The sequence below is a fragment of the Natator depressus genome, chromosome 4 (genome assembly GCF_965152275.1).
Source record: "Natator depressus isolate rNatDep1 chromosome 4, rNatDep2.hap1, whole genome shotgun sequence".
Taxonomy (NCBI): domain Eukaryota; kingdom Metazoa; phylum Chordata; order Testudines; family Cheloniidae; genus Natator; species Natator depressus.
This window is the reverse complement of record NC_134237.1, coordinates 139625538-139651237: the sequence shown is the minus strand read 5'-3', so window position 1 is coordinate 139651237 and position 25700 is coordinate 139625538. Positions and strand designations below refer to the sequence as shown.

The window sequence follows — 25700 nt, the reverse complement described above, 5'->3', positions numbered from 1 at the left end:
CTCCCGGCAGCACAGTGCCCCCTAGCAGCGTGCTGGGGACTGGGGAGAGCGCCCCCTACTGAGCCCCTCCCCGCTCCCAGCAGCACAGCGCCCCCTAGCAGCGTGCTGGGGACTGGGGAGAGCACCCCCTACTGAGCCCTCCCCGCTCCCGGCAGCACAGCGCCCCCTAGCAGCGTGCTGGGGACTGGGGAGAGCACCCCATACTGAGCCCCTCCCCGCTCCCGGCAGCACAGCGCCCCCTAGCAGCATGCTGGGGACTGGGGAGAGCGCCCCCTACTGAGCCCCTCCCCGCTCCCGGCAGCACAGCGCCCCCTAGCAGCATGCTGGGGACTGGGGAGAGCGCCCCATACTGAGCCCCTCCCCGCTCCCGGCAGCACAGCGCCCCCTAGCAGCGTGCTGGGGACTGGGGAGAGCACCCCCTATAGAGCCCCTCCCCGCTCCCAGCAGCACAGCGCCCCCTAGCAGCGTGCTGGGGACTGGGGAGAGCGCCCCCTACTGAGCCCTCCCCGCTCCCGGCAGCACAGCGCCCCCTAGCAGCGTGCTGGGGACTGGGGAGAGCACCCCCTACTGAGCCCCTCCCCGCTCCCGGCAGCACAGCGCCCCCTAGCACCATGCTGGGGACTGGGGAGAGCGCCCCCTACTGAGCCCCTCCCCGCTCCCGGCAGCACAGCGCCCCCTAGCAGCATGCTGGGGACTGGGGAGAGCGCCCCATACTGAGCCCCTCCCCGCTCCCGGCAGCACAGCGCCCCCTAGCAGCATGCTGGGGACTGGGGAGAGCGCCCCCTACAGAGCCCCTCCCCGCTCCCGGCAGCACAGCGCCCCCTCGTGCTGTACTGGGGCATCGGGGCCAGCCCTGGTTGATTCGCCGTGGCTGGCCTCAGGACCCCTTGCCCACCTTTGGGCGAGCTCAGGTTTCCGCGAGAGGACGCTGGCAGAACCCCGAAGCGCCTGCAGACGCTGCAGTGACGAAATGCTGGCCAAGGCCCCCGCTCCCGGCACCGGCGCGGCTGCACGAACGGCTCCTTCCACCGGGCTGCGCACCCTGTCATCAGCCGGCCATCCCGGGCCTCCCCACGCCAATCACAGGGCCCGAACGGTGACTGCCCGCGGCGCGGCCTTCCCCAACGCCCCTGCCACGCTCCCTGGGGCTGATCCGGCGGGAGACCCCGGCTGGCTCCAGGGGCTGGGATCAGGCCCTCGGACTGCCAGCTCCTCGGGCAGGGACCAGCGCTTCGTGTCTGGGCCGTGCCCGGCGCAGGGGGGCCTGTGGCCCAGGGATCCATAGATTCATAAATTCCAGGGCCGGAAGGGGCCACTGTGCTCACCTCGTCTGACTCCTGGAGAACAGGCCAGAGACCCGCCCCACAGCAATTCCTTTGGCCCTAGGCCTTACCCGGCCAGGGTGTTGAAAGCTCCCAGGAAATACAGCCCAACAGGGAGCGATCCCGCTTGCCTGGCTGCACCCCCGAGTCACACTGGTTTAATTTAAATCAGGTTCCAAGCAGTTCAGTGAGAGCGGTGCGGAGCCAGTGTGGACACGCCGACCGCCGTCGATTCCTCCCCTACGCCAGGGAAATGGGTCCCTCTGGAGTCCGGGCGTCCACATGGCAAGGGGGCCACGGCACCACTTCCAGGGCAGCCCTGCAGCCCTGTCTGCGCTGAGCAGTAACCCGCCGGGCGGGCGGGCGGGAGGGCGGGGCTGGAAGTGCAGCAGCCGGTCCTGAGGAGCGCCAGGCGTGGCCACTCCTATTCGATCCCCGGGGACAAGCCCCGGGTCAGGTGCAGCGCAGAGCCGTGGGTGCCTCGGGCCCAGAGTGGGCAGCCGGACGCACCCGGGCTCCCCAGTCCCGGGGCCGCAAGGGGGCTGCCGGGAGGGGTGACGCGAGGGACGGGCAGGGCGGGGCGCTCTCTGGAGAGGGTGCATCCGGCGAGATTTTATCCCCAGGGGTCAACCATACAGCCACAGCTGGAGGTACGGGGGCCCCTTTCTCCTCTCTCCAGTCCCGGCCCCCCCGGCCCGCCCCAGCCTCCCGTCACCCCGGCCCCACAGGCCTCTGCCCACACGGACACCGGACAGCAACCGGACGCTGCGGGGCAGGCAGGGCCGTGCTGTAACGGGGGTCTGCCACTAGAGGGTGCACAGGCGCACCCTTCCCTGGATACACCCCCCGCCCCAGTACACAACACACCCACCCACACCCACACAGGTACACAGCACACCCACTCACATCCCCTATACACAACACATGTGCCCCCGATACACAACACAACACACTCACCCCGATACACAACACCCACACCCCAATACACAACACACTCACATCCCGATACACAACTCACCCGCCCCATACATGCCTACACACATACATCCCGATATACAACACCCCCCCAATACGCAGCACCCCGATACACACACACATCCACACCCCAATACGCAACACCCCAGACACAACACCAGACACACCGATACACAACACATCCACCCCTAATACACACACACATCCCTAATATGTAACACACATTCATCCACAGATACACAACACCCCTCCCCAATAGGCAGCACCCCCAATACACAACACACGCTCACCCACACTGGTACACAACAAACACACACACACACATCCCCGATATACAACACACACAGCACCCCAGCCCAGGCCCCTCCATGGGAAGCTGGTCTGTGGGGCGACGGGCACAGAGAAGGAGTCTGCCAGGCCTCGGCCCCCCGCCCGGTTCCCAGCTGTTTGCCCAGGGCCCCCTGGCGGGCGGCAACGGCATGTGTGGGGGCGAGGTGGGCAGCGCCCCGTCCGTCCAGCCCCCCGCCCCCAGCCACTGAGATCCGTGGTATTGACTTGCTGTCAAGCTAAGCATGGACAATGGCAGCCACGCGCTCGCTGGCCGTCTGTAATCCCTGTCCGATCAATGCCGCCATGGAGAAGCCCGGCTGCGGCCCGCACCCGCCGACTGCTCGCTCAGGCTGATCGCCAGCGCGGGTGGCACTGACCCTGGGATTGCTGGGGCGCGGGCAGGTGGCGGGGGGGCAGTGACTGCCCTTCTCCAGGCACACCTGGCCCCCGGCCTGGGCCGGCTATGCCGAGCCAGGCAGCTGGTTACGGCTGGGGCTGAATGCAGCCAATACCCCCGCGCCCACCACGTATCTCAGCTATGGGCACGGGCTGGGGGCACAAAGCCACCCAGCCATGGGGGAAGGAGGGGGGCCCCTCATCTGGGCTGCAGCACGGACACAGTGCCCTTCCCCTCCCGGGAACCCGATCAGCAGCCCCAGCCAGTGCTGAGCTGGGAACCAGGGTGGGGTGGGTGGCCCCAGTACAACCCTGGATGCCTGGACACCCCATCAGCACCCTTCCCCAAGCCTCACGCGCCCACGCCTGGGACAGCTGGTGGGAGAAAGGGGAGCACTGCAGGCCTGGGGGAGAAGTCCTGGCTCTCACCCACAGACCCCACTCCCCTCCCAGAGCCAGGAATGGAACCCAGGAGTCCTGAGGCCCACCCCCTGCTCTACCCACCGGCCCCCCGGCTATCTGACAGCGATACACTAGTGGGCGGCACAGAGAATGCCGTGCTGTCCCCCCACTCCCGGCGGAGGGGCCGATGCCCCATAGGGCCGGAGCACAGGATTCGGGTTCTAATCCTGCGTCTGACTCCGATGGCCTCTGGGCCGTGGGGCAGGTCGTTCCCCCTTGTGGCCCCCGTGTGTACACTGGGACGGGGGTCCCTGCCCCCCTATCCCCACAGGGGCAGCAGCGAGCGCAGCGTGGGCGGCTGGGCCCTGTCACCACATGATGAATGGCTTCAATTTGTCAGCAGCTTTGGCCTGTCACTTCTCATCAGGCGGCCCTGGCCCTGCCTGGAGCCATTAGTGTCACCGCACGGGGGGGAGGTGGGGGGGGAAGGACTGGCCCATCTAGACCCTGCTCCCTGCAGCGCCCCATGGCCCGCCAGCCCCCACCCCTCATGCAGCCCAGCACTGGCTGTGCCCCCATCCCAGCTGCCTGGCACCATCTCCAAAGGGCCCCCCATGCCCCATGGCGGTCGTTTCGGGGGCTGTTTCACACTGCGTTTATGTTTGCCCCAGGCAGCGTCCACCCCCTCCCCGACCAGCACAGCGATGGCAAACCGCTGTCCCCTGCCGGGGCAAGGGGCGCAAAGGGGGGCACAGGGAGGGAGCAGTGCCAACAGAGGGAGGAGTGCCAGGGGCGGCTCAAATCTCTGAGGCACCTGGCCTCTCAGGGGTGCGGCGTGCCAGTCCTGGAGTCCCCAGCCAGCCCGACATCCCCTCCCCATGGCCGATGGCCACGTTGCTCCCCCTGGGCCTGTCGGTCAGGTTGTGCTCTCTCGGGCAGCACTGGGGTGTCTGTATGTTGGGAAAGTGCCTCGGGAAACAAAAACCAGATTCCCACTGATGACGGTGGCCTCGATCCTGCGAGCAGACCCAGCCGGGCGGCCCTGGCAGCAGGGAGGCCCCAGGGACTTCCCTGCCACTTGCGCCTCAGTTTCCCCCTCAGGAGGTGAGGGCTGGGAGGGGTATAAATTCAGTAACGCCAGGGCAGGGTCACAGCAGAATAGGAGGATCTTCGGGGAGCCCCAGGCAGCTGCTTGGCCATGACACGCCATTTCCCCCCCCGCCTCCTCAGCCCGGGTGCCAGCGTGCTGTCCGGGCATGGGGAGCACGGGGACAGAGCCATGCAGCCATTTGCTAGCAGTGCTGTGGAGCCCGTCATCACTGTGGGCCTGTGACGAAGCGGGACTGTTCTTAATGTTTCCTCTGAATAGTGTGGGGGTGCCTCAGTTTCCCCTAGGCAGTTCTTAAGTATCTAGGGGGTGGGGTAAGGGTGTATGATCATTGCAGATCCCTAGAGGGCAGGTGTGTGCAGGGGTCTGGACACAGAGAATGGCCGACACCCTGTTTCCTGGCAACTGATGGCCTGGGCCCTTCCCCCCTGCAAGGTGAGAGCTAAAGGGTTGGAGAACAAAGGAATCCGGTGACCTCCTGGCCCGGGAAAGGGACAAAGCCCAGAGGAGGAGGGGCTGGAGGGGGAGTCATTTGGGGGCTGGCTGGGACATGGAGTGAAGTACAGACGTGGTTGTCTGGCTCACTGCCCCCCAAAATGGACCCAGCTGAGGGGTCCTGTTCTCTGCACCTACAAGCTCTGGTTTAGACCATGTTCCTGTTATTTAATAAACCTCTGTTTTACTGGCTGGCTGAGAGTCACGTCTGACTGTGGAGTTGGGGGGCAGGACCCTCTGGCTTCCCCAGGACCCCGCCTGGGCGGACTGGCTATGGGAAGCGCAGGGAGGGGCAGAGGAGGCTGAATGCTCCGAGGTCAGACCCGGGAAGATGGGAGCCGGGTGAGCTGTGTGTCCTGCAGACAGGCTGCTCCCCGAGAGGAGACTTCCCCAGAGTCCTAACTGGCTTCGTAGAGAGCCGTTCCGGAGCATCGCCCGGGGACTCTGTGACAGGGCCACCCGCTAGTCACCGTGCGGGGCTAGCGGCACGGGAACCTGACCGCCGTGGGGCTGTCCACCCTGACCCGTGCTGCCTCCATGCCCCACAGGGGAGCAGCCCTACCTTGGGTAAGCGCTCGGGGTCTCCGGGGTGCCGGGGGATCACCTTCTGCAGCCGCTGGAACCCATAGTCAATGGTTGGCTCGTTCAGTGCTGGGGAGGGAGGGAAACAGAGAGGGTCAGGTGCCATGGACAGGGCTCCCTCTAAACCCCACCTGCCTGAGGGGAAGGGCTGGCGCTGTCCCCGTGGGGAAAACTGAGGTATGGTGCAGGGGGCTGACCTACCCATGAGCACAGAGCCAGGCCACAGAACCCAGGAGTCCTGGGGTGACAAAGTGGGAAAGTTTTGTAATGATACTATGACCCCGGTGTTTGCCTCAGTTTCCCTCCAGCCTTGCCTGCCTCCCAGGGGGAGGAAAGGACGACATTCGCTCTCAGGGCAGGCCAGGAGACGCAGGCATGCGTGTTGCTGAGCTGCCAGGCTAAAGAGTGGCTGAGTCTGACCCAAAGCCATGGAGAACCCGAGATGACGACGGACAATCCCTGAGGCCAGAACACTGACCCCGGTGACCCTGCGACTGCCTGGCCCGCAGGCTTGGGCACAGAGGGCTGGGAGGGGACCGGCGGGGATAAGGGGCCGGCTCCTGGCACAGGCTGTCTGCCCTCTCCAGGGGCTGAGGCAGGCCAGAGAGAGCCAGAGCCAGGGGTGAACCCGCCGCCCCCGACTGGTGCTTTGTGGGGGCAGGATAGACAGACGGTGCTTTCACCCGTACGTCTCGGGGCTGCCCCAGGGCTGCACCCAGGTGCCCAACAAACCTGGCTTGGTCTGCAAATTCAGCCGGGCGTCACTGCATAACCTGCGGGTGCACTGCTCCATGTAGGGGGGCGAGGGTCTCCGGGGGGCTGGCCCCATGCGACCCGCTGGGCTGAGCTCCAGGCATGAAGCAGGGGGCTGGAGCCCAGAGGCTCCATCTAGGAAGTGGGGCCCACACAAGGAAAAGTGGGACCCAGTGGGGGTCTGGCATACTGAGGGGCCCTCCCAGGGACTGTTTAAAAGGTGGGGCGTCGCCCCGATCCCATGGATCCGTGACCCCTGGGCCCAGCCACCTGCTCTGCTCCCGTTAGAGATGGACGTCGCCTCCTTGCGCGAGTGACATGGAGTCTACCCGGGGCTGGGGGCCGGGACGTCCCTGCCTCTCCCCAAACCCCCGCAGTTGCATGGCCAGGGTCCAAGCCCAGGGTTCAGCGCCATGGCCAGGGCTGGCACCAGGCCAGAGGGGCAGAGACTGGACGGCCAGACAGGGCACGTGGAGGCTAGGACTGGATGGACAGGGGTGCGCCCGGGCGCTAGGGCTGGACAGACAGACAGACAGAGGGATGCTGGGAGGGGGGCAGGGCGTGGGGAGAGAAGAGGCTCTGCAGGCTGGCAGCAGGAGCCCCTGGCCGCTCCGTGGGTGGGACGGGCTGGCTCCCGGGGAAGGCTTGGGGACAGGCAGGCTTGCCCCAGCCCTTCGACAATGGCCGACGGGCCGTCTCCCCACCCGTCGCCCCACGCTCCGGGCAGGAGCCACCCGGCGCTGTGTGCTGGGACGCCCGCCAGCGGCTCGACCCCTCAGAAGGGAGCACGGGCATCGGGCCGGGGAGGTGCCCAAACCGCCCGAGCTGCCACTCAGCAGCCGGGGCTCACCCGGAGCACGTGCCAGCCGGGGGGGCAGATGGGGATGGAGGGAGAATCACTGTGACACACACACACTGAGTGACATACACACACAGCATCACACACAGGGTCTCAGACACATGGTGTTACACACACAGGGTCTCACACACACACACACACACGATATTACACACACGGTGTCATGTAGGGCGACCAGACAGCAAGTGTGAAAAACCGGGACAGGGGGTGGGGGGTTATAGGAGCCTATATAAGACAAAGCCCCAACTATTGGGACTGTCCCCATAAAATCGGGACGTCTGGTCACCCTAGTGTCACGTCACACACACAGAGTCTTAGACACACACACGGTGTCACACACAGAGGAAAGCCCCTCCCAGGAACACACACCCTATTGATCCCCCCCCACCCCCCGTCCTTAATCTTCCATGGCTGGGCAAAGCCAGAGAAGCTGGAAACTGGGATCTAGCCAGCGGAGCGGGGGCCAAATCAATCACTCCCCCCGGCCCCCTCAGCCAGGTCGATATGCACAGAGCAGCCCTGGTCTGGAAAGGGAGGCTGAGTGCCGGTGTGACGAAGTGGGACTGTTCTTAATGTTCCCTCTGAATAGTGTGGGGTGCCTCAGTTTCCCCTATGAAGTTCTTAAGTATCTAGCGGGTGGGGTAAGGGTGTATGATCATTGCAGAGCCCTAGAGGGCAGGTGTGTGCAGGAGTCTGGACACAGACAATGGCCGACACCCTGTTTCCTGGCAACTGATGGCCTGGGCCCTTCCCCCCTGCAAGGTGAGAGCTAAAGGGTTGGAGAACAAAGGAATCAGGTGACCTCCTGGCCCGGGAAAGGAACAAAGCCCAGAGGAGGAGGGGCTGGGGGGTTTTTCAGTTTGGGGCTGGCTGGGACATGGAGTGAAGGGCAGACGTGGTTGTCTGGCTCACTGCCCCCCCAAAATGGACCCAGCTGAGGGGTCCTGTTCTCTGCACCTGCAAGCTCTGGTTTAGACCATGTTCCTGTCGTCTAATAAACCTCTGTTTTACTGGCTGGCTGAGAGTCACGTCTGACTGGGGAGTTGGGGTGCAGGACCCTCTGGCTTCCCCAGGAGCCCTGCCTGGGCGCACTCGCTGGGGGAAGCGCAGGGAGGGGCAGAGGATGCTGAATGCTCCGAGGTCTGACCTAGGAAGGTGGAAGCTGTGTGAGCTGTTTGCCCTGCAGACAGGCTGCTCACAGAAAGGCGACTTCCCCAGAGTCCTGACTGGCTTCATGGGGAGCAGTTCCAGAGCATCGCCCGGGGACTCCGTGACAACTGGTGGCAGTGGTGGGATGTACTGCACCCCATGGACGGCGCTTCCTGCAGTAAGTGACGGGGGAGCAGTAAAAGGAAGGGGGATTGACGGGGACCAGGCGTGCTGAAGATTCAGAGAGAGACGGTTTCAGGGGGCGGTTAACCCCTGGGAGTGTGTGACCAGAGAGAAGGACTTCTGCAGTAACAGGGTCCCCCGGGGGACTGCAGCGAGTGGTCCCAGGGGCGGAGGAGTCTGCAGCTCGACCCTGGCAAAGAGGTGGTGACCTCGAGAAGGGCTGGCACACTAGGGGTTCTCCCTGGAAACCGTGGGGAGCTGAGAGCACACAGGCCTCTGAGTCCACAACAACTTGGGAAGAGCGGAGTGATGGCCTGTCACCATCTCCTTAAGAAGGACATTGTAACCCTGTGCAGAAAGAGAGGGTTGAGCATTGGAAAGTTCACCAAAGCACAGTTCATCGTGCAGCTGGAGGAGGGTGACCGCTCTAAGGAACAGACTCCTGACCCCAAATGGGGCTATAGCAGGATCTGGGAGCAGCTGGAGTAGTAGCCAGGCATCGCCAAGACTCCTGTCCCCGACCAGACGAGGGTCTTCATGATCGGGTTCCCCATCGGGGGATCGGAGATGGACGGGATTGGAGCTGAGTCCGAGAGAGCAAGAGGACTGAGAGAGACAGCGAGAGTCCGAGAAAGAGCTGCAGAAGCAGCAGCTGCATGAACTGGCGGTGGGGGAGCGGAGAGGCCTAGGGGACCTGCCAGGGGTGAGTGGGGATAGACCCCGGGGGGCCAGTTCCGCAGGGAACCTCGAGACTCAATTGCTGCCCCTGGTTAAGGAGGGGGGGATGTGGATGCCACCTCACTGCCTTTGAGCAGGCTGGAGATTTGAACCAGGGGGACCCTGCGGAAAAGCCCCGGTGTCTAGCTCCCTTGCTGGGTCCCAAGGCCACAGACTCTGTCAGCCAGATGGGTGGGGAGGTGGACAGGCTCCCACTCCTGACCCCAACCTATATGTCTGTGTGGAGTTTCCTGGGGCCCGGCCCCTCGGACCCCCAGTGGGAGCGGAAGGTGATGGTCAATGGGGAGACATTCCTGGGGGGGCGAGATCCTGGGACAGAGAGAACTGTTGTCAGGCTCCTGGTGGTGCAGCCTCAGAGGCTGAGGGGCTGTGTGAGCTGGGTGAGGGTCCCAGGGACGAAGCCCCTCGCCCTGCCTATGGCCCAGATCCCTGTGCAGACCCAGGAGGGGTGGGGCTGGCTGGTTGTTGGGGTTCTCCAGGATACCAGCTGCGAGACCCTGTTGTGGGGTGACTGTGTCTCTTTGGGGCAGGATCCAGGCCCTGCTCCTGTAACTGCCAAGGGTTTGAATTTGAATCCAGGGAACCAATCGGCGGAGAGGGAAATGGTCAGTGAAAATGCAGATGACCTGGCTGGCAGCAGGGAGGAGCGGCTAGGCTCAGGCTACCTGCCTGCCTGTAACCAGACCCCTGGGGCTGGGTGGGACAGAGAGATGCTCCCCGCCCCCCTTGCACTCCGGAGAGGGGGCTCAGGCTGGCTCTGATGCAGTGAGGAAAGCAGCGAGCTCGCTGCCTACCCCCACTGGCACAGCAAGGGCAGCGCTGAGCACAGTGGGAGCTGAGACCCCAGCTGAGTGGGCGGAGACCCAGTCAGGGCAGGGGATCTGTGGGGAGTGGCAAGGTGCTCGGTAAGGAAAGTTTGGATGAGCCTAGGCAGCCTTGTGAGCTAATGGCTGTGTCTAGTCAGCAGGGCCGGAAGGCGAGGAGAGTGGAAGATGAGTGTCCCTGGACCTTACCTGTTAGCTGGGTGGAGAAGTGTGACAGGGAAGGAAACGTGCCTGTGTCTGCCAGGGGTATTGACTTGCCTATGGAGGGAGCTACCCTGATCTCCAAGCAGTTGTCTGTGACCAGCCTTGTGTGCTGGGACAAGGGGAGAGAGGTCCCAAGCTGTGTGTCTGGGAAGGGAGAAAGTGTGTCCGGCTCTTCTTTGTCTGTGGAGCAGACAGAAGGGGCCTTTCAGCCTGTGCTGGTTGAGGGTCGTGCAGTTGTCTCAGAGTTGGTTCTGGATTCAGCTAAAGCCCAGGAAGGGAAGGGTCCTAAGTTTGGGTCTGCTCAGGAAAATGGCCCTGTAACTAGGTCGCATCCAGTTAGTGTCTATGTAAAATCCCAGAGACCAGACAATTCTGGTGCTTGTATTTTGTCTGTTGCTAGTGTGTTGTTGGAAAGGGTGGAGCAACTCTGTCTAATCAGGGTGAGATCCTAGCCAGGGCACAAGGAGAGCATAAAGGTGTGTGATTGTGTTACCTACTGAGGGTGTGGAAACCCGTAGCAAGAAGGAAAAGATTCCTGAACTTGTGTGTGGCAAAGGGAAGGAGAATGCTTCTGACCTTTTATCTAGGAAGCCTGTAAGTTTGCCTGGAAGGGGATTGTGTAGGAATCCGCCGGATGGGCCAGAGGTGATTCTGGATGTAAGGGAGACCCAGAAAGAGTCTGTTGTTGCTCAGGAAAGTGTTCTTCTAGAGCAAGCCCTCGGTGAAGAGGGTAAGAGCAGAATTTCTGGGAGGGGTGAATTGTTGCATAGAAAAGCCCTCGGGAAAGGAATCCTCATGGAGTCTTTGCAAGCAGTTTACTGCAACTGAAGGGTGTGAAAGTGATTTAATCAAGAAAGTTTCAGTTCCTAACAGCCAGAAATTTTCTGTTGTGAATGGATCCACTGACTTTCCTGTTGAAAGACCCAGTGTGGATAGCTTTGAGAAGGTCTCAGATGAAATGAAAGCTGTTAAGAAAGTTAAACAGTCCTATAACCAAGTGGCTGTGTTTGGCCAGCTTGTTGGGGAGAAGACCCAATCCCAGTTTGACCCCTTGGGGTTTTGGGGTGGCCAAAGGGCACAGGCAGCATAAACCTTCCCACATGCGGCCTGCGAGTGCTATCGACCACCCCCGACCTAAGGGAGGGCGTGAAACTGGAAGGGCCTGGTGTAACTCCTACCAAGGAATGGGAGAGATGCTGGGGCATCCATGGGAACGTTGGTGGCTTCGAACTTCCCCAGGTCACCGGCTAAAGTGACCCCGCTCAGTTCGATCTCGAAGGGGGGAGAGATGTGACGAAGTGGGACTGTTCTTAATGTTCCCTCTGAATAATGTGGGGGTGCCTCAGTCTCCCCTATGAAGTTCTTAAGTATCTAGGGGGTGGGGTAAGGGTGTATGATCATTGCAGAGCCCTAGAGGGCAGGTATGTGCAGGGGTCTGGACACAGAGAATGGCCAACACCCTGTTTCCTGACAACTGATGGCCTGGGCCCTTCCCCCCTGCAAGGTGAGAGCTAAAGGGCTGGAGAACAAAGGAATCAGTTGACCTCCTGGCCCGGGAAAGGAACAAAGCCCAGAGGAGGAGGGGCTGGAGGGAGTTTCAGTTTGGGGCTGGCTGGGACATGGAGTGAAGGGCAGACGTGGTTGTCTGGCTCACTGCCCCCCCAAAATGGACCCAGCTGAGGGGTCCTGTTCTCTGCACCTGCAAGCTCTGGTTTAGACCATGTTCCTGTCATCTAATAAACCTCTGTTTTACTGGCTGGCTGAGAGTCACGTCTGACTGCGGAGTTGGGGGGCAGGACCCTCTGGCTGCCCCAGGAGCCCCACCTGGGCGGACTGGCTGTGGGAAGCGCAGGGAGGGGCAGAGGAGGCTGAATGCTCCGAGGTCAGACCCAGGAAGGTGGAAGCTGGGTGAGCTGTGTGTCCTGCAGACAGGCTGCTCACAGAGAGGAGACTTCCCCAGAGTCCTGCCTGGCTTCATGGGCAGCAGTTCCAGAGCATCGCCTGGGGACTCTGTGACAGCCGGGAACCCCCCCAGGCCCCTTTCGGGCCCCCGCACAGCAGGGAGAGCAGCAGCAGTGGGAGTGGGGGACCTGGACGAGTGCCCTACGAAAGGGAGCATCGAGTCTCTGCCCTCCGTCCCCCCTGCATGAATCTACCCCCCAGTGTCCCAATTCCGGCCGCCCCCCTGCCTCCATCCCCGCCCCTCCCATCCCCCCCACCTACCCACCCATCCCCCGCATGAATCTACCCCCCAGCGACCCAATTCCGGCCGCCCCCCTGCCTCCATCCCCGCCCCTCCCATCCCCCCCACCCATCCTCCATGCATCTACCCCCCAGCGACCCACCTCCGGCCGCCCCCCTGCCTCCATCCCCGCCCCTCCCATCCCCCCCACCCATCCTCCATGCATCTACCCCCCAGCGACCCACCTCTGGCCGCCCCCTGGCTCCATCCCCGCCCCTCCCATCCCCCCCCACCTACCTACCCATCCCCCGCATGCATCTACCCCCCAGCGACCCACCTCCGGCCGCCCCCCTCCCTCCATCCCCGCCCCTCTCATCTTCCCCACCCACCTATCCATCCCCCGCATGCATCTACCTCTCACTGACCACCTCCAGCCACCCCCTCCCTCCATCCCCGCCCCTCCCATCCCCCCACCTACCCATCCTCCATGCATCTACCACCTACCTACCCATCCATCCATCATGCCCCCCACATCTATCCCCACACCTACCGACCCACCTCCATCCACCTCCCTCCCTCCATCCCCACCCCTCCCACCCCCCCACTTACCTACCCATCCATCCATCCTATCACCAAACCAATCCTCTATAATCTACCCCATGTACCCCTACCTACCTCCATTTACCCCTCCGCCCCTCCCCCCTGCACACACATCTATCACCAAACCAGCCCTATAGAGACATCTGCCCCCTCACTGTCCTCCCGCCCGCCCCCACAGGCCCTCTGTGCCTAGCCTGGGCTGGGGGGGTGATTCAGAGCTCACCAGGGCCCAGACGGAGGCCCCGCTCCCACTCCTGCATTTCCACGGGGTCAGGAGAGGCAGGTCCTTGCTGCCCTGCCCCTCCAGCGTGGCTCCACCGTGCCCAGGCTGGGGGCGCCCCTCAGAGCAGGGACCCGGTCTCTGCTGGGCCGGTGGCGGGGAGACGTGTGGGCGGCCGTGCAGAGGGGCTGCCTGCTGCTCCCATCACGCCTGCGAGCAGCCATGTGACGGCTCCCTCCCGGAGCCCAGGACACAGCACCCCTCCCCGACGCCCCTCGCCCTGGGGCAGGAGGAAACGGCATCCCAAGGGCAGACGAAGGAGACGCTGGCCACCAAGAATGCGTTTTCCTGGCCATCCAATGGGCTGGAGGCCTCGGGGGCGACAGATCACCCACCAGTCCCTGGCCACCCAGACCCCCAGTGACTCCCAGACTCCCCCGGGGCGGGGCCTGGCAGTTACACCAGAGGGGGCAGGACTCTGGGGTGCCACTCCCACCTCTGCCACCCACTCGCTCTCTGGCCCTGGGCACGTCACCCGTCCCGCCGTGGCCGAGCGGTGGTGGAGCAGGGTGGTGAGCCCCGAGGGCAGAGCTGCCCGGCCCGGCCGCGCCCCTCACCTGTGTAGACGAAGCGGCCGGGCGCTCCCTTGCAGAACTGCTTCGACTTGTAGGAGAGCGTCACCTCCACCACGCCGGGGATGTGGCGGGGCGGCGTCTGCACCCGGATGGCGTGAGGGGTGATCAGCTGCACGGGGCAGGAGAGAGGGGGGCTGAGCCCATGTGCAGTGCAGGGGGGGATGGAGGAGGGGAGATGATGACCGGAGGGGCAATGGGGGGGGAGGAGATTAAGGCCCCGATTCAGGAGCAGATTCACTCTCCTCCCCCGGGGCTGAGCCCAGCCGGCTCCCCCAGCCTCTCAAGCTCACAGACTAGCCGGTCCAAGGACCCTTCGCTGGCTAACCAGGGGCATGAGGAGCCTCCATCCCAGCCCCCCCTCGTGGGGAGCCCCCAGGGTGCCGCTGTGCCTCTGGAGCCCGTCCCCCGGGCCCTCTGCCCTTGCCCAGTTCCCCAGGCCAGGCTGGGCCGGGGCTCCCTCCGGGGAAGTGGCCTGGCATTGGGAGATGGGCGGGAGGGATCTGGCGCGGTGCCCGCTGAGACAGGATCCGGCGGGGTCGGAGCTCTGAAGGGAGCCTGGCTCCGCACCTCCAGGGGCTGCACCCCACAGGGCAGGGCCCCTTCGCCTTGACCCAGAGCTACCCCCGGCCCAGCCCGAAGGGGCCCTGCCCGGCGCGTCGGGATGGGGCTGCGCGGCGCCGGGAGGCCTCAGGATGGACAGAGACGTGGGGGGCGGGCATGGGGGGGCGGAGAGGCACCGGGGGAAGGGGGCTCACGCTCACCCACCTCGCTCCACACCAGCATGGTGCCGAAGACGACCTGCAGCCCGTCAAAGAAGTTGTCGCCGATGACGATGACGGTGGCACCGCCCGTCGTCCACCCTTCGCTGGGGCTGATGGCTTTGATGCAGGGGGTGGCTGCTGCGGGCGGGGAGGGAGAGACAGCGCGTGGTCAGGGGGTGACAGAGAGCGGGGAGCACGGGGAGAGCCGGGACGGGGAGGAGGAGAAAGCAGGCGAGGAGAGGAGAGAGCAGGGCTGGGATGAGAGACAGACAGGTAGAGAGGAGGGGTGTGAATGGGGACAGATGGATGGAGGGACAGACAGAGGGATGTGTAGGGGGAGGGATGGATGCAGAGGCGTGATGGGGGTGGAAGGACGGGCGGAGGGGTGTGTATGGGGGCGGATGGATGGAGGGGTGTGATGGAGTGGTGAGAATGGGAAGAAATGGATGGAGGGAGAGGTGTGTACAGGGAGGGATGGATGGAGGAATAGAGGGAGGGGTGTGATGGGGTTGCAGGATGGAGGGTGTGTAGGGGGAGGGATGGATGGATGGAGGGGTGTGTATGGGGAGGGATGGATGGAAGGATGGACGGAGGGGTGTGTATGGGGCGGATATATGGAGGGGTGTGATGGAGGGGTGAGAATGGGGAGAGATGGATGGAGAGGTGTGTACAGGGATGGAGGGGTGTGTATGGGGAGGGATGGAGGGAGGGACAGACAGGGGTGTGTACGGGGAGGGATGGATGGATGGATGGAGGGGTGTGTATGGGGAGGGATGGAGGGAGGGGTGGATGGAAGGACGGAAGGATGGAGGGAGGGGTGTTAATGGGAAGGGATGGGTGGAGAAAGGGGTGTGATGGAGAAGGATGGATGGAGAGATGGAAGGATGGACAGAGGGGTGTGTATGGGGGTGGATGCATGGAGGGGTGTGATGGAGGGGTGAGACTGGGGAGAGATGGATGGAGAAGTGTGTACAGGGAGGGAGGGATGGATGGATGGAGGGAGGGGTGTGTACGGGGAGGGATGGAGGGAGGGGTGGATGGAAGGACGGGTGGAGGAGTGTGTAGGGGGAGGGATGGATGGAGGGTGGGGTGGATAGAAGGATGGGTGGAGGGGTGTGTAGGGGGAAGAATGGATGGAGGGAGGGGTGTGAATAGGGAAGGATGGAAGGGCGGATGGATGGAGGGAGGGGGGCAGATGGACTTACTGCAGGGGAGTAGGGCTGGGACACTCGTTCCCCGTGGGAATGGCAAAGCTTCCCTCGGCCGGGGAGGGGGCTGGGGGGAGCTCTAGAGCGGGGCACTGCAGGGCCGCTGGGCACTGCCGGCTCCAGAGAGGGTCTAGCCTGCCAGGCCCGGGGGGTCAGCGCTGGGGGAGACACAGACGCCGAGCCGGGGGTCTGCCAGCTGGGACTGGCAGTTCCACAGAGGCCGTAACATAGCGTGGCTGGGGGCCTGGCCCCCAAATGCCAGAGGGGGTGGGGTGGGGAGCGGAAGGAACAGAGGGTGGACTTGTGCGGTGTCGCAGCAGCTGCAGTGGGGAGGGATCCCAGGGCATGGCAGGCGAGTGGAGGTTCGCGGGGGACACACACTTCCCCCGGGGACCTGCTGCAAAGGCCCGCGTCGGAGAGCTCCCGGTCCCAGCCCTGGCAGGCCTGGGGGGAAGGCGGGAGGACCCGAACCCCTGTGAGATCCTTGGGAAGCCTCCGGGTGCCATCAGTGGGCCTTGGGTCCAACTCTCCAGGCTCAGGAGAGCCCCCCTGGGGCCAGGGGCTTTGAGGATGGCCAGTGGCAGCCCTGGCAGAACCATGCCAGGAGCCAGACCCCAGGCCAGTGCCAGCCTGGCCGGGTCCGCATCGGTGCTGCCACAGATCCCATCCCGCTGGGTGCAGGTCCCGGGGCCGTGATGTGTGGGTCTGGCTGCACCTGTGCCCTGCCGATGGCATTGCATCACAGCAGGCCCCAGAGCCAAGTGCCAGGCCCTGCCCCTCGCCACCCCCACCCCCCAAGCTGTATTCGACAGCAGGAGGGGCGAAGCAGGAGCCAGTGGAGTTTCTTGCCCGGGGGAGCCCTGATGGTGGAGATCGGGGAGTCTGGGGGCTGCTGGGGCAGGGGTGGGGGGTGACCGGCGTCTCAGCCAGGCTTCGCCACGCACATGACACGGGAACGGGCCAGGACGTGGGTGCCGGGCCCTGGCAGCAGCAGCCGATCAGAACACACTGGGCCCCTGCGGGGGGGGGCTGTCTAGCTTCTGTGCACCCGCCACCTGAGACGGCAGCGCCCCCCGAAGGGCTCAGCCCCCCCTTTACTGTGGGGCAGCGAGGAAACGATCATCCACCTGCCGGCTTAGAAAGGGGGCCCGGGGCTGGGGGGTCCCGGGTGTCCTGGGCTTGGGGTGTCCTGGGGGCACTCAGTGTTCCCAGCTGCCCAGAGCACCCACCACGGGGCCGGTAGCGCTGACAGCGAGTGCTGTGCAGGGAGCGGTGTGTTTGGGGTGACGTACAGGTCCCCCCATCTCTCCCAGAACAGCCTGCGCTGGGCAACTGCCATCAACAGGGCAGGTCATCCTGCTCCTACGGAGCCCGCGGTGGGATGTGCTGGCCGCTAGCCAAGAACTTGGGGCTGCCCCGTTTGAAGCATCAAGCCCGTGGGCAGCTGGGCCGCGGCAGGTTTGGGGCAGGGCCAGCAAGTCCTTAAGGGGCTGACAGGGTCATTCAAAGGGCAGCGCTGTGGGATTTGGTGCCAGGCCATTTCTAGGGCAGATGGCGTGTGTCGGGATCCTCTGCAATGCTGGGCATCATGCCAGCAGAGCCGGCTGGCTGCCTCCAGGGGACGGGCCTTGGCCAGGGCCCAGCCACCCACGGGGAGAGCGCAGGGGCCAGGTCTTGGGGAGGGCTCGTGCTGCTTTTATTTTGGGGTGGGGTGCTGGTTTCTGGCTCAGGACTTGAAAGTGGACCCGGGTGGGTGGGGTGGGTCGTGGCCTGGTGCGATCGCACAGGGAAATGGAGATCATGGCGGTGCAATGGTGGTCGGTGCTGGGGAGACCCGTGCGAGGGGAGTGCTCACAGGGCTGCGCTCAGGGCTGCTCTCTGCGGCTGTTTCCCGGCACTCCATGCCTGGAGACCCCCTGCACGCTTAGCTGGGGCCCGCCCCCTGCAATTTCCCAAAGCGGCTGCTCATTCTGAGCCCCCCGCTCCCGCCGACCTGCGTGCAGCAGGGGGCTGGATGCTCCGGCAGAGCCGGGGGGTGCTCACCTTCAGAGGGGTCCAGCCGTCGTGCCCGGCGCCCGTGCTTCGAGTTGTTGTGGACGAACATGTTATCGGACACCGCCAGGACGTGCCCGTCCACGTTCACCGTCGTTGACACCACCACCTGGGGGCCAAGAGCATCTCAGCGTTATGGCAGCCGTGCGGCAGGAGAGCCGGTCCAGCGAGACCTCGGCAGCCGGTGCACTGCATGGCCCGGGCCCCCGCGGCAGCTCTCAGGGACCCCGCCCCAGTTTGGGACATTGCCTGTACCCCAAGAGTGCAGGTCAGGGGTAGAGTCCCCCCCAGACGGGACAGCCCATCCCACCGCAGAGTCCTTAGCACCCCCCCCAAACGGGACAGCCCATCACACCACAGTCCTTAGCACCACCCCTCAATGGGGCAGCCCATTGCAATGCAGAGTCCTTAGAACCCCCCCCCGCCCCCAAACGGGACAGCCCATCACACCATAGAGTCCTTAGCACCACCCCTCAATGGGGCAGCCCCATTGCAATGCAGAGTCCTTAGCACCCCCGCCCCACCCAAATGGGACAGCCCATCACACCACAGTCCTTAGCACCACCCCTCAATGGGGCAGCCCATTGCAATGCAGAGTCCTTAGAACCCCCCCTCCGCCCCCAAACGGGACAGCCCATCACACCATAGAGTCCTTAGCACCACCCCTCAATGGGGCAGCCCCATTGCAATGCAGAGTCCTTAGCACCCCCGCCCCCCAAACGGGACAGCCCATCACACCATAGAGTCCTTAGCACCACCCCTCAATGGGACAGCTCCATTGCAATGCAGAGTCCTTGGAACCCCCCCGAAACTGGACAGCCCATTGCACCATAGGGTCCTTGGAGGCCCCCTCAATGGGGCAGCCCATCGCACGGCAGTGTCTGTTGAACCCTACCCCCAATGGGGCAGCCCAAGGCACTGCAAGGCCCCTGAATGCCAGCCGTGGCCCAGCCCTCTCCGGCGGGGGTAGGGGGTGGGGGATGCCATTACTAGGGGCTAAGTACCAGGGTCTGACGCTGCTTAGGCGATGGCCCACGCCACCCACTGGTGCATTGTGGGAAAGCTGGGAGGGGAGGTTCTGGGGCAGGGCAGCTGTTCAGTCCTGAACCCTGAGCCGCGGCAACTCCCTGCTGCCATGTGCCCTGCAGAGCCAGGTGTGAAGTTACTGACGTGAACTGGGACCGCTGGGACGTTACTAGTATGAACGGGGACCGCACGGATCAGCGTTGCCACCACTGTTCTCTATTTGCAGCAAATATTGTACAAAGGGGGTCGTGGGAGGTGTCTACGGAAAGGCTATGATTTGCTGGGTATGATTATCCTATCTGTGTGGGTGTGTCATGTTTGTAGTTAAAGTTGTGAATACTGGCTATGTACTCGCATCTCAATGTGTTTTGATTCTAGGTAGCCTCAGGGAAGCATTTGGTCAGCTTCTTGAGAAAAGACTATTCTCGGTAAGTGCCCAATCAAGAAACACTTAACTGACAATGGATCTTGGGAGACTCCAATCCACATATGAAAAGTCTTCCTGGAAACGTTCAAGGTAGCATGTGAGCAATGGCTGCTCTACCTGTAAAGACCTGAGTCATGCGTGGACATGTGACTTGCCCAGGTGACTCCAAATTCCACCTTGCTGCTGCGATTTTCCAGAGTAAGAACAAAGGGGTGTCCTTCCACATGGCAGAGGATATAAAAGGCCCTGGAAACCGTTCCATTTTGTCTTCAATCCTGCTTCTTACCTCTGGAGGAACCTTGCTACAGATTGAAGCTCTGAACAAAGGACTGAAGGACCCCTCCCAGCTGGGGATGTTCTCCAGAGACGGGATTTGAACCTGCAGTTTATTCCATCGCGGCTGAAAACCTGAACCAAGAACTTTGCCCTTACTGTATGTCATTGATTCCATTTCACCAATTCTAGCTCTCATCTATATTTCTTTCTTTTTATGAATAAACCTTTAGATTTTAGATTCTAAAGGATTGGCCACAGCGTGATTTGTGGGTAAGATCTGATTTGTATATTGACCTGGGTCTGGGGCTTGGTCCTTTGGGATCGAGAGAACCTTTTTACTTTTACTGGGGTATTGGTTTTCATAACCATTCATCCCCATAAGGAGCGGTGCTGGTGGGGATACTGGGAAACTGGGGTGTCTAAGGGAATTGCTTGTGTGACTTGTGGTTAGCCAGTGGGGTGAGACCGAAGTCCTCTCTGGCTGGCTGGTTTGGTTTGCCTTGGGGTGCACAGAAACCCCAGTCTGGGGCTGTGACTGCCCTGCTCGAAGCAATTTGTCCTGAATTGGTACTCTCAGTAGTGTGCCGCCAAAGGCCGCTTCGTTACACGAGGGTCAGCGTTCCAGGGGGCGAGGGGGCCAGGCCAGCCCCAGCCCCCAGCCTGGCTGCCAGGTCTCCTCCCTGCCCCCACCCGCTCGCTGGCTCGTCGGGGTGGCGGGCTTGGCTGCTCTCCCAGGAACCGCGGCGCTATGCAAATTGGATGGGTTGTTAATCATGTAAAAATGTCACAATTATCATATCTTTCCGAGAGGCCCTAATGAAGGCGCCGCGCTGGGGGTGAGCTGGGGAGCCGGGCCAGAGCCGCCACCTCCGCCTGCCGAGCTGCACCCGCCAGGCACCACGGGGGAGCTGGGCATGGCAGGCCGGAGGAGGCACACGATGCAGGGGGCGGGCAGGGGCAGGGCTGGCGTACCTGGGAGAGAGGCAGGGCTGTACTGCTGCTAACGAGCCCTTGCCCTGTGAGACAACGGCGGTCGCTGTGACGAGGGGATGTACCCCTCTGGCTGGGAGAGCCAGCGGGGAACGGTGACCCTACGCACAGCGGGCCCTGGCTCCGCCACTGCACCGCGGGTGATTGTAAGTCACTGAACTGTTCATGCCTCGGTTTCCCCATCTGTGAAATGTGAGAAGTGCAGAAGAATGGAGGACGAGAGATACTTTGGGGTTACAGATCCCTGGCTGCCTGAGACAGTGCGGGTGGTAGAATGGGAACAGCTGCCCCAGGGGGTCCAATACAATTGCCCGCCCCCATCCTACAGAATGAACCACAGTGCGCCTTGGCCAAAGCCCTGGTCCCTCAAGAACCCAGCTTCCTGGATGCCCCGTTCCTGCGGGCTGGGCCACAGCCGCCCGGCACAACGCGGCTCAGTCCGGTGAGCTTGGTAGTGCAGCTGGGGCCTCGGACACAGGGCTCCCAACACCCTGAGGTGGCCCTGGGCTGGCAGGCCCGCCGAGGCCCCCAGGAGCTGGCGATGGTGCCAGGCTGGTTATTCACACAGTCCCCAGTGTCACAATCACTCTGGCACTCCTCAGACGGGACAGGCAGACAGACAGACCCCCCTTCCCCCTGGGGAACGGCCCGCCGGGCACAGCTGCGACTGCCTCTGCCTTCCACGCCACAATGCAGCCCTCCGACCCCACGTAACGCCACGAGCCGCAGAGACAGAGACGTCCCCAAACCACCCCTCCCCCAGACATCTAGGCAGCCCCCAGCTGCTGCACTGAGCCAGCGAGGGGCTAATGGAAGGGGGAAGGTGCCACTTTTCGGCTCCTTCTGTCTGGGCTGGGGCGAGGGGGCAGGTAAGCAGCTCCAAGGAGAGCAACGGTGCCAGAATCCAGCAAGATCAGACCGTGGAGTCACTCTGGGGGGGATTGCTCCTAACTCCCCTAGGCCCCTCAGAAACTCCTACAGCTCTCAGGCGCGCAGATGTCACGGTGCAGGGCCGGGAGCCGTCGCTGTGTGGATCTATTGGTGGGTTTCGTGCTGGCGAGGGGAGCCGACTCCACAGCCCGGAGAGCAGAGGACCCATCTTTCCTAGCCCCACACGTGCCGGCCCTCCAGGGGTCCCCAGAGCAGGCCTGGCTGCAGTCTCTGCAATGAGCGAGGACACAGGCTGCCCCCGCCCCGTGGCCTGGCCACGTCAGACCGCGGGGATCCCCTGGGGGAGCGGGGTTCTCCCCTCGCTGCGGGCCGAGAGGAGGCTGAGATGTGCCCCCCCTCACCACCGGTCACTGCCCAGAGACTGGACTGGTCACCCTCAGGGGCCCGGGCTGAGCCAGCCCGTGAGCCGCCTCCCAGGCAACCGGCCGCGGGGAGCAGAGACCGAGAAGGCAGCCAGGCCACCTGCCCCTGCGAGCCAGGCCTGGCCCAAGTCACGGACCCCCCCAGCCCTCCCAGGGGAGCCGCCTCCACACCCCCAGACCTCCGTGTCAGGAACACCCCGGGGTTGTGCCCTTCCCCGCCAGGCCCGTCCCAGGCTGCGCTCGTAGCTACCTGCTGGGGGGCCCATGGGGCCCGTCCTCAGCCCAGCGCCCCCTTTCCCCCCACCCAGGGGGTGGCGCAGCGGGACAGCAGCAGAGCGGGCAGCGGGGGCCTGGCTGCAGGCCTGACCGAGCCCCCGCTGTCCGTCCCCAGCCCCGGCGCCTGGGGGGTGCTGCAGGCCCGCCCTGCCGGGCGGGGGCCCCTGTCCCGGGGGGCGGGGTTCACCTGGAAGCGGCGCATGTCCCGGGGGTTCCCCGCGTTCTTCAGGCAGTTCTGGTTGCACTTGAGGAAGAACTTGAGGAAAAACCTGAGAGAAAAGGGGAGAAATCCGGATGTTTAATGCGTGTGTGGGGGGGGTCCTGTCCTACTGGTCCCGCAGCCTATGGCTTCACCTCCCAATCCCACCCCCCATACATCTCCCATCCCACCACGCCTGCCCCATCCCACATGCCCCCAGGGAGATCCGTACCCACTGAGCAGGGGCAGAGCCCGTGGGCCCCCCCCCGAGCCTTGGGTGTCTCCCCACCTGGGCTGTGGGGTGGGGATGTCCCGGGGAGAGTCCCCACACCGCTGTGAAATGACGGGGACCAGGCCAGTGCCCTTGGGGTGACCTGGGGAACCAGCCCCATTCCCAGGGCTCTGGCTTCCTGGTGGGGGCCGAGCAGGCCAGGCGGGATGCCATGCCAGGTCTCTCCTCCGCCCCCCCGGGGGGACAGCAAGCTCGGGTGGCTGGTCCGACAGCGGGGGGTGGGGTGGCGAGGGCTGGCAGACCTGTGGCAGGCTACACGAACCCCCACATGCCCCCCCACCCCAACGCCAGTCACAGCCATGCCCCCCTGCAGCACCCCCAGCACCCGGCTAGAGCACCCCCACCCCGACTCCCGCGTGCAGATGCCCCCGCCCACCCGCGGCCCATCGGTCCCCACAGACACATCTCCAGCTATCTCTGCCGGCGAGCGCCGGGCTGGCCCTTCCAGCGGCTTCTCCCCGCCGCTCTGGGTATCGACCACCCCCTGAGCCCTCCCTGGCGGCAGGCAGCTAATGGGTTTTATTGCTGCAGAGCCGATCAACCAGGGAGCCCGAGCCGGGGGACTCAGGAGTCCTGGGGGGAGGGGAGAGCCGGGATTGATGCCGAGGGCTGTGGGTAGGACGCCCCCCGGAGGAGCAGCCTGGAGAGCAGGGGGTGAGAGCCCCAGGCATGGGGAGGGTGCAGAGCGGGCTGGGCCAGAGAAGGGGAGAGGAGTCCAGGAGTGTGGGGCAGCCCAGCCCGGCCCCACAGGGAGAAGCTGAGGCAGCAGCAGGGAAGAGCCCCCTGCGGACGATGGATGAGGAGGGAGCCCCATCCATTCCCAGCAGCAGCAGGGCCCGAGGAAATATTCAGGACGCTTGTACAGGCCCCGTAATCGCCATCACGCCGTCAATTATTAATGGGCCGCACCAGCGCTCGCGCAGGGCTGGCCTAGGAGGAGAACACCCCAGTCCCTACTCACACGCACAGCCGGGCACCCCAGGACCGACCCACACGCACAGCCGGGCACCCCGATCCCTACTCACATGCACAGCCGGGCACCCTGGGACCGACCCACATGCACAGCCGGGCACCCCGATCCCTACTCACACGCACAGCCAGGCACCACAGGACCGACCCACACGCACAGCCGGGCACCCTGATCCCTACTCACACGCACAGCCGGGCACCCCAGGACTGACCCACACGCACAGCCGGGCACCCCGATCCCTACTCACACGCACAGCCGGGCACCCCAGGACCGACCCACACGCACAGCCGGGCACCCTGATCCCTACTCACACGCACAGCCAGGCACCCCAGGACCGACCCACACGCACAGCGGGGCACCCCGATCCCTACTCACATGCACAGCCGGGCACCCTGGGACTGACCCACATGCACAGCCGGGCACCCCGATCCCTACTCACACGCACAGCCGGGCACCCCAGGACCAACCCACACGCACAGCCGGGCACCCCGATCCCTACTCACACGCACAGCCGGGCACCCCAGGACCGACCCACACGCACAGCCGGGCACCCCGATCCCTACTCACACGCACAGCCGGGCACCCCGATCCCTACTCACACGCACAGCCAGGCACCCCGGGACTGACCCACATGCACAGCTGGGCACCCCGATCCCTACTCATACACACAGCCGGGCACCCCAGGACCGACCCACACGCACAGCCGGGCACCCCGATCCCTACCCACACGCACAGCCGGGCACCCTGATCCCTACTCACACGCACAGCCAGGCACCCCAGGACCGACCCACATGCACAGCCGGGCACCTCGATCCCTACCCACACGCACAGCCGGGCACCCCAGGACCGACCCACACGCACAGCCGGGCACCCCGATCCCTACTCACACACACAGCCGGGCACCCCAGGACTGACCCACACGCGCAGCCGGGCACCCTGATCCCTACTCACACACACAGCCGGGCACCCCAGGACCGACCCACACGCACAGCCAGGCACCCCGATCCCTACTCACACGCACAGCCGGGCACCCCAGTACCGACTCACACACACAGCCAGGCACCCCGATCCCTACTCACACGCACAGCCGGGCACCCCAGGACCGACCCACACGCACAGCCGGGCACCCCGATCCCTACTCACACACACAGCCGGGCACCCCAGGACTGACCCACACGCACAGCCGGGCACCCCGATCCCTACTCACACACACAGCCGGGCACCCCAGGACTGACCCACACGCACAGCCGGGCACCCCGATCCCTACTCACACACACAGCCGGGCACCCCAGGACCTACCAATACCCGGACACACGTGGACCTAGCAACAGACCTACACACAGAGACACATACAGCTATACACGCATGCACGCCCAGCCACACAGGGATCTACCAGCCCACACACATCCAGACACACACCCTGGCCACACCAAGGGGTCTAGCAGCACACACCTCTACGCACAGACACCTAGACACACCTGGCCACACGGGGATCTACAAACCCGCACCTACCTGGACAGACCCAAAGATCCACCAACACATGCCGTGTCCAGTCTAGCCGGGGCCCCCCACCCAGCACCGAGCTCCCCCTGAGTTGTCCCCATCGCGAGACCCCTCATCTCCTGGGCTAACGCGCCTGCCCTTGGCCAGCTCTCCAGCATACGGCCCATTCCTGGGGAAAGCCAGCACCCGCTGCCCCTCAGCCCCTAGCCAGGAAAAGCCCCCCTGCCCCGAACATTATTCAGCCCAAGTTCTCTCCCCCCATCACTAGCCCTTAACATGCCCCTCTCCCCCAGGGGCAGGGCACGGAGATGGGCCTTGCAGAATGCCGGGGCGGTCACCAGACGGGGGTGGGGGGCTCAGTTCCCATCTCTACCACAGGGATAATTCTTCCTCCCGCTTCCCCTCTCACTTACCCCGCCGGGGGCTGGGGACACTGGGGTATTCCTAGTG

At 64.1% G+C, this 25700-nt stretch overlaps 1 protein-coding gene across 2 annotated transcripts in view; it reads right to left on the bottom strand.

The window, feature by feature from the left end:
• EBF4 (EBF family member 4) overlaps nt 1-25700 on the bottom strand; it is a 96617-nt gene that overhangs the window by 12125 nt on the left and 58792 nt on the right. For both annotated transcript variants that reach the window (XM_074951985.1, XM_074951986.1), the window contains 5 exons: nt 22474-22555; nt 17970-18087; nt 14723-14856; nt 13940-14066; nt 5591-5679 (listed from right to left, as the gene is read on the bottom strand). In XM_074951985.1, the coding sequence (XP_074808086.1) occupies nt 5591-5679; nt 13940-14066; nt 14723-14856; nt 17970-18087; nt 22474-22555 (550 nt within the window). The remainder of the gene's footprint in view (nt 1-5590; nt 5680-13939; nt 14067-14722; nt 14857-17969; nt 18088-22473; nt 22556-25700) is intronic.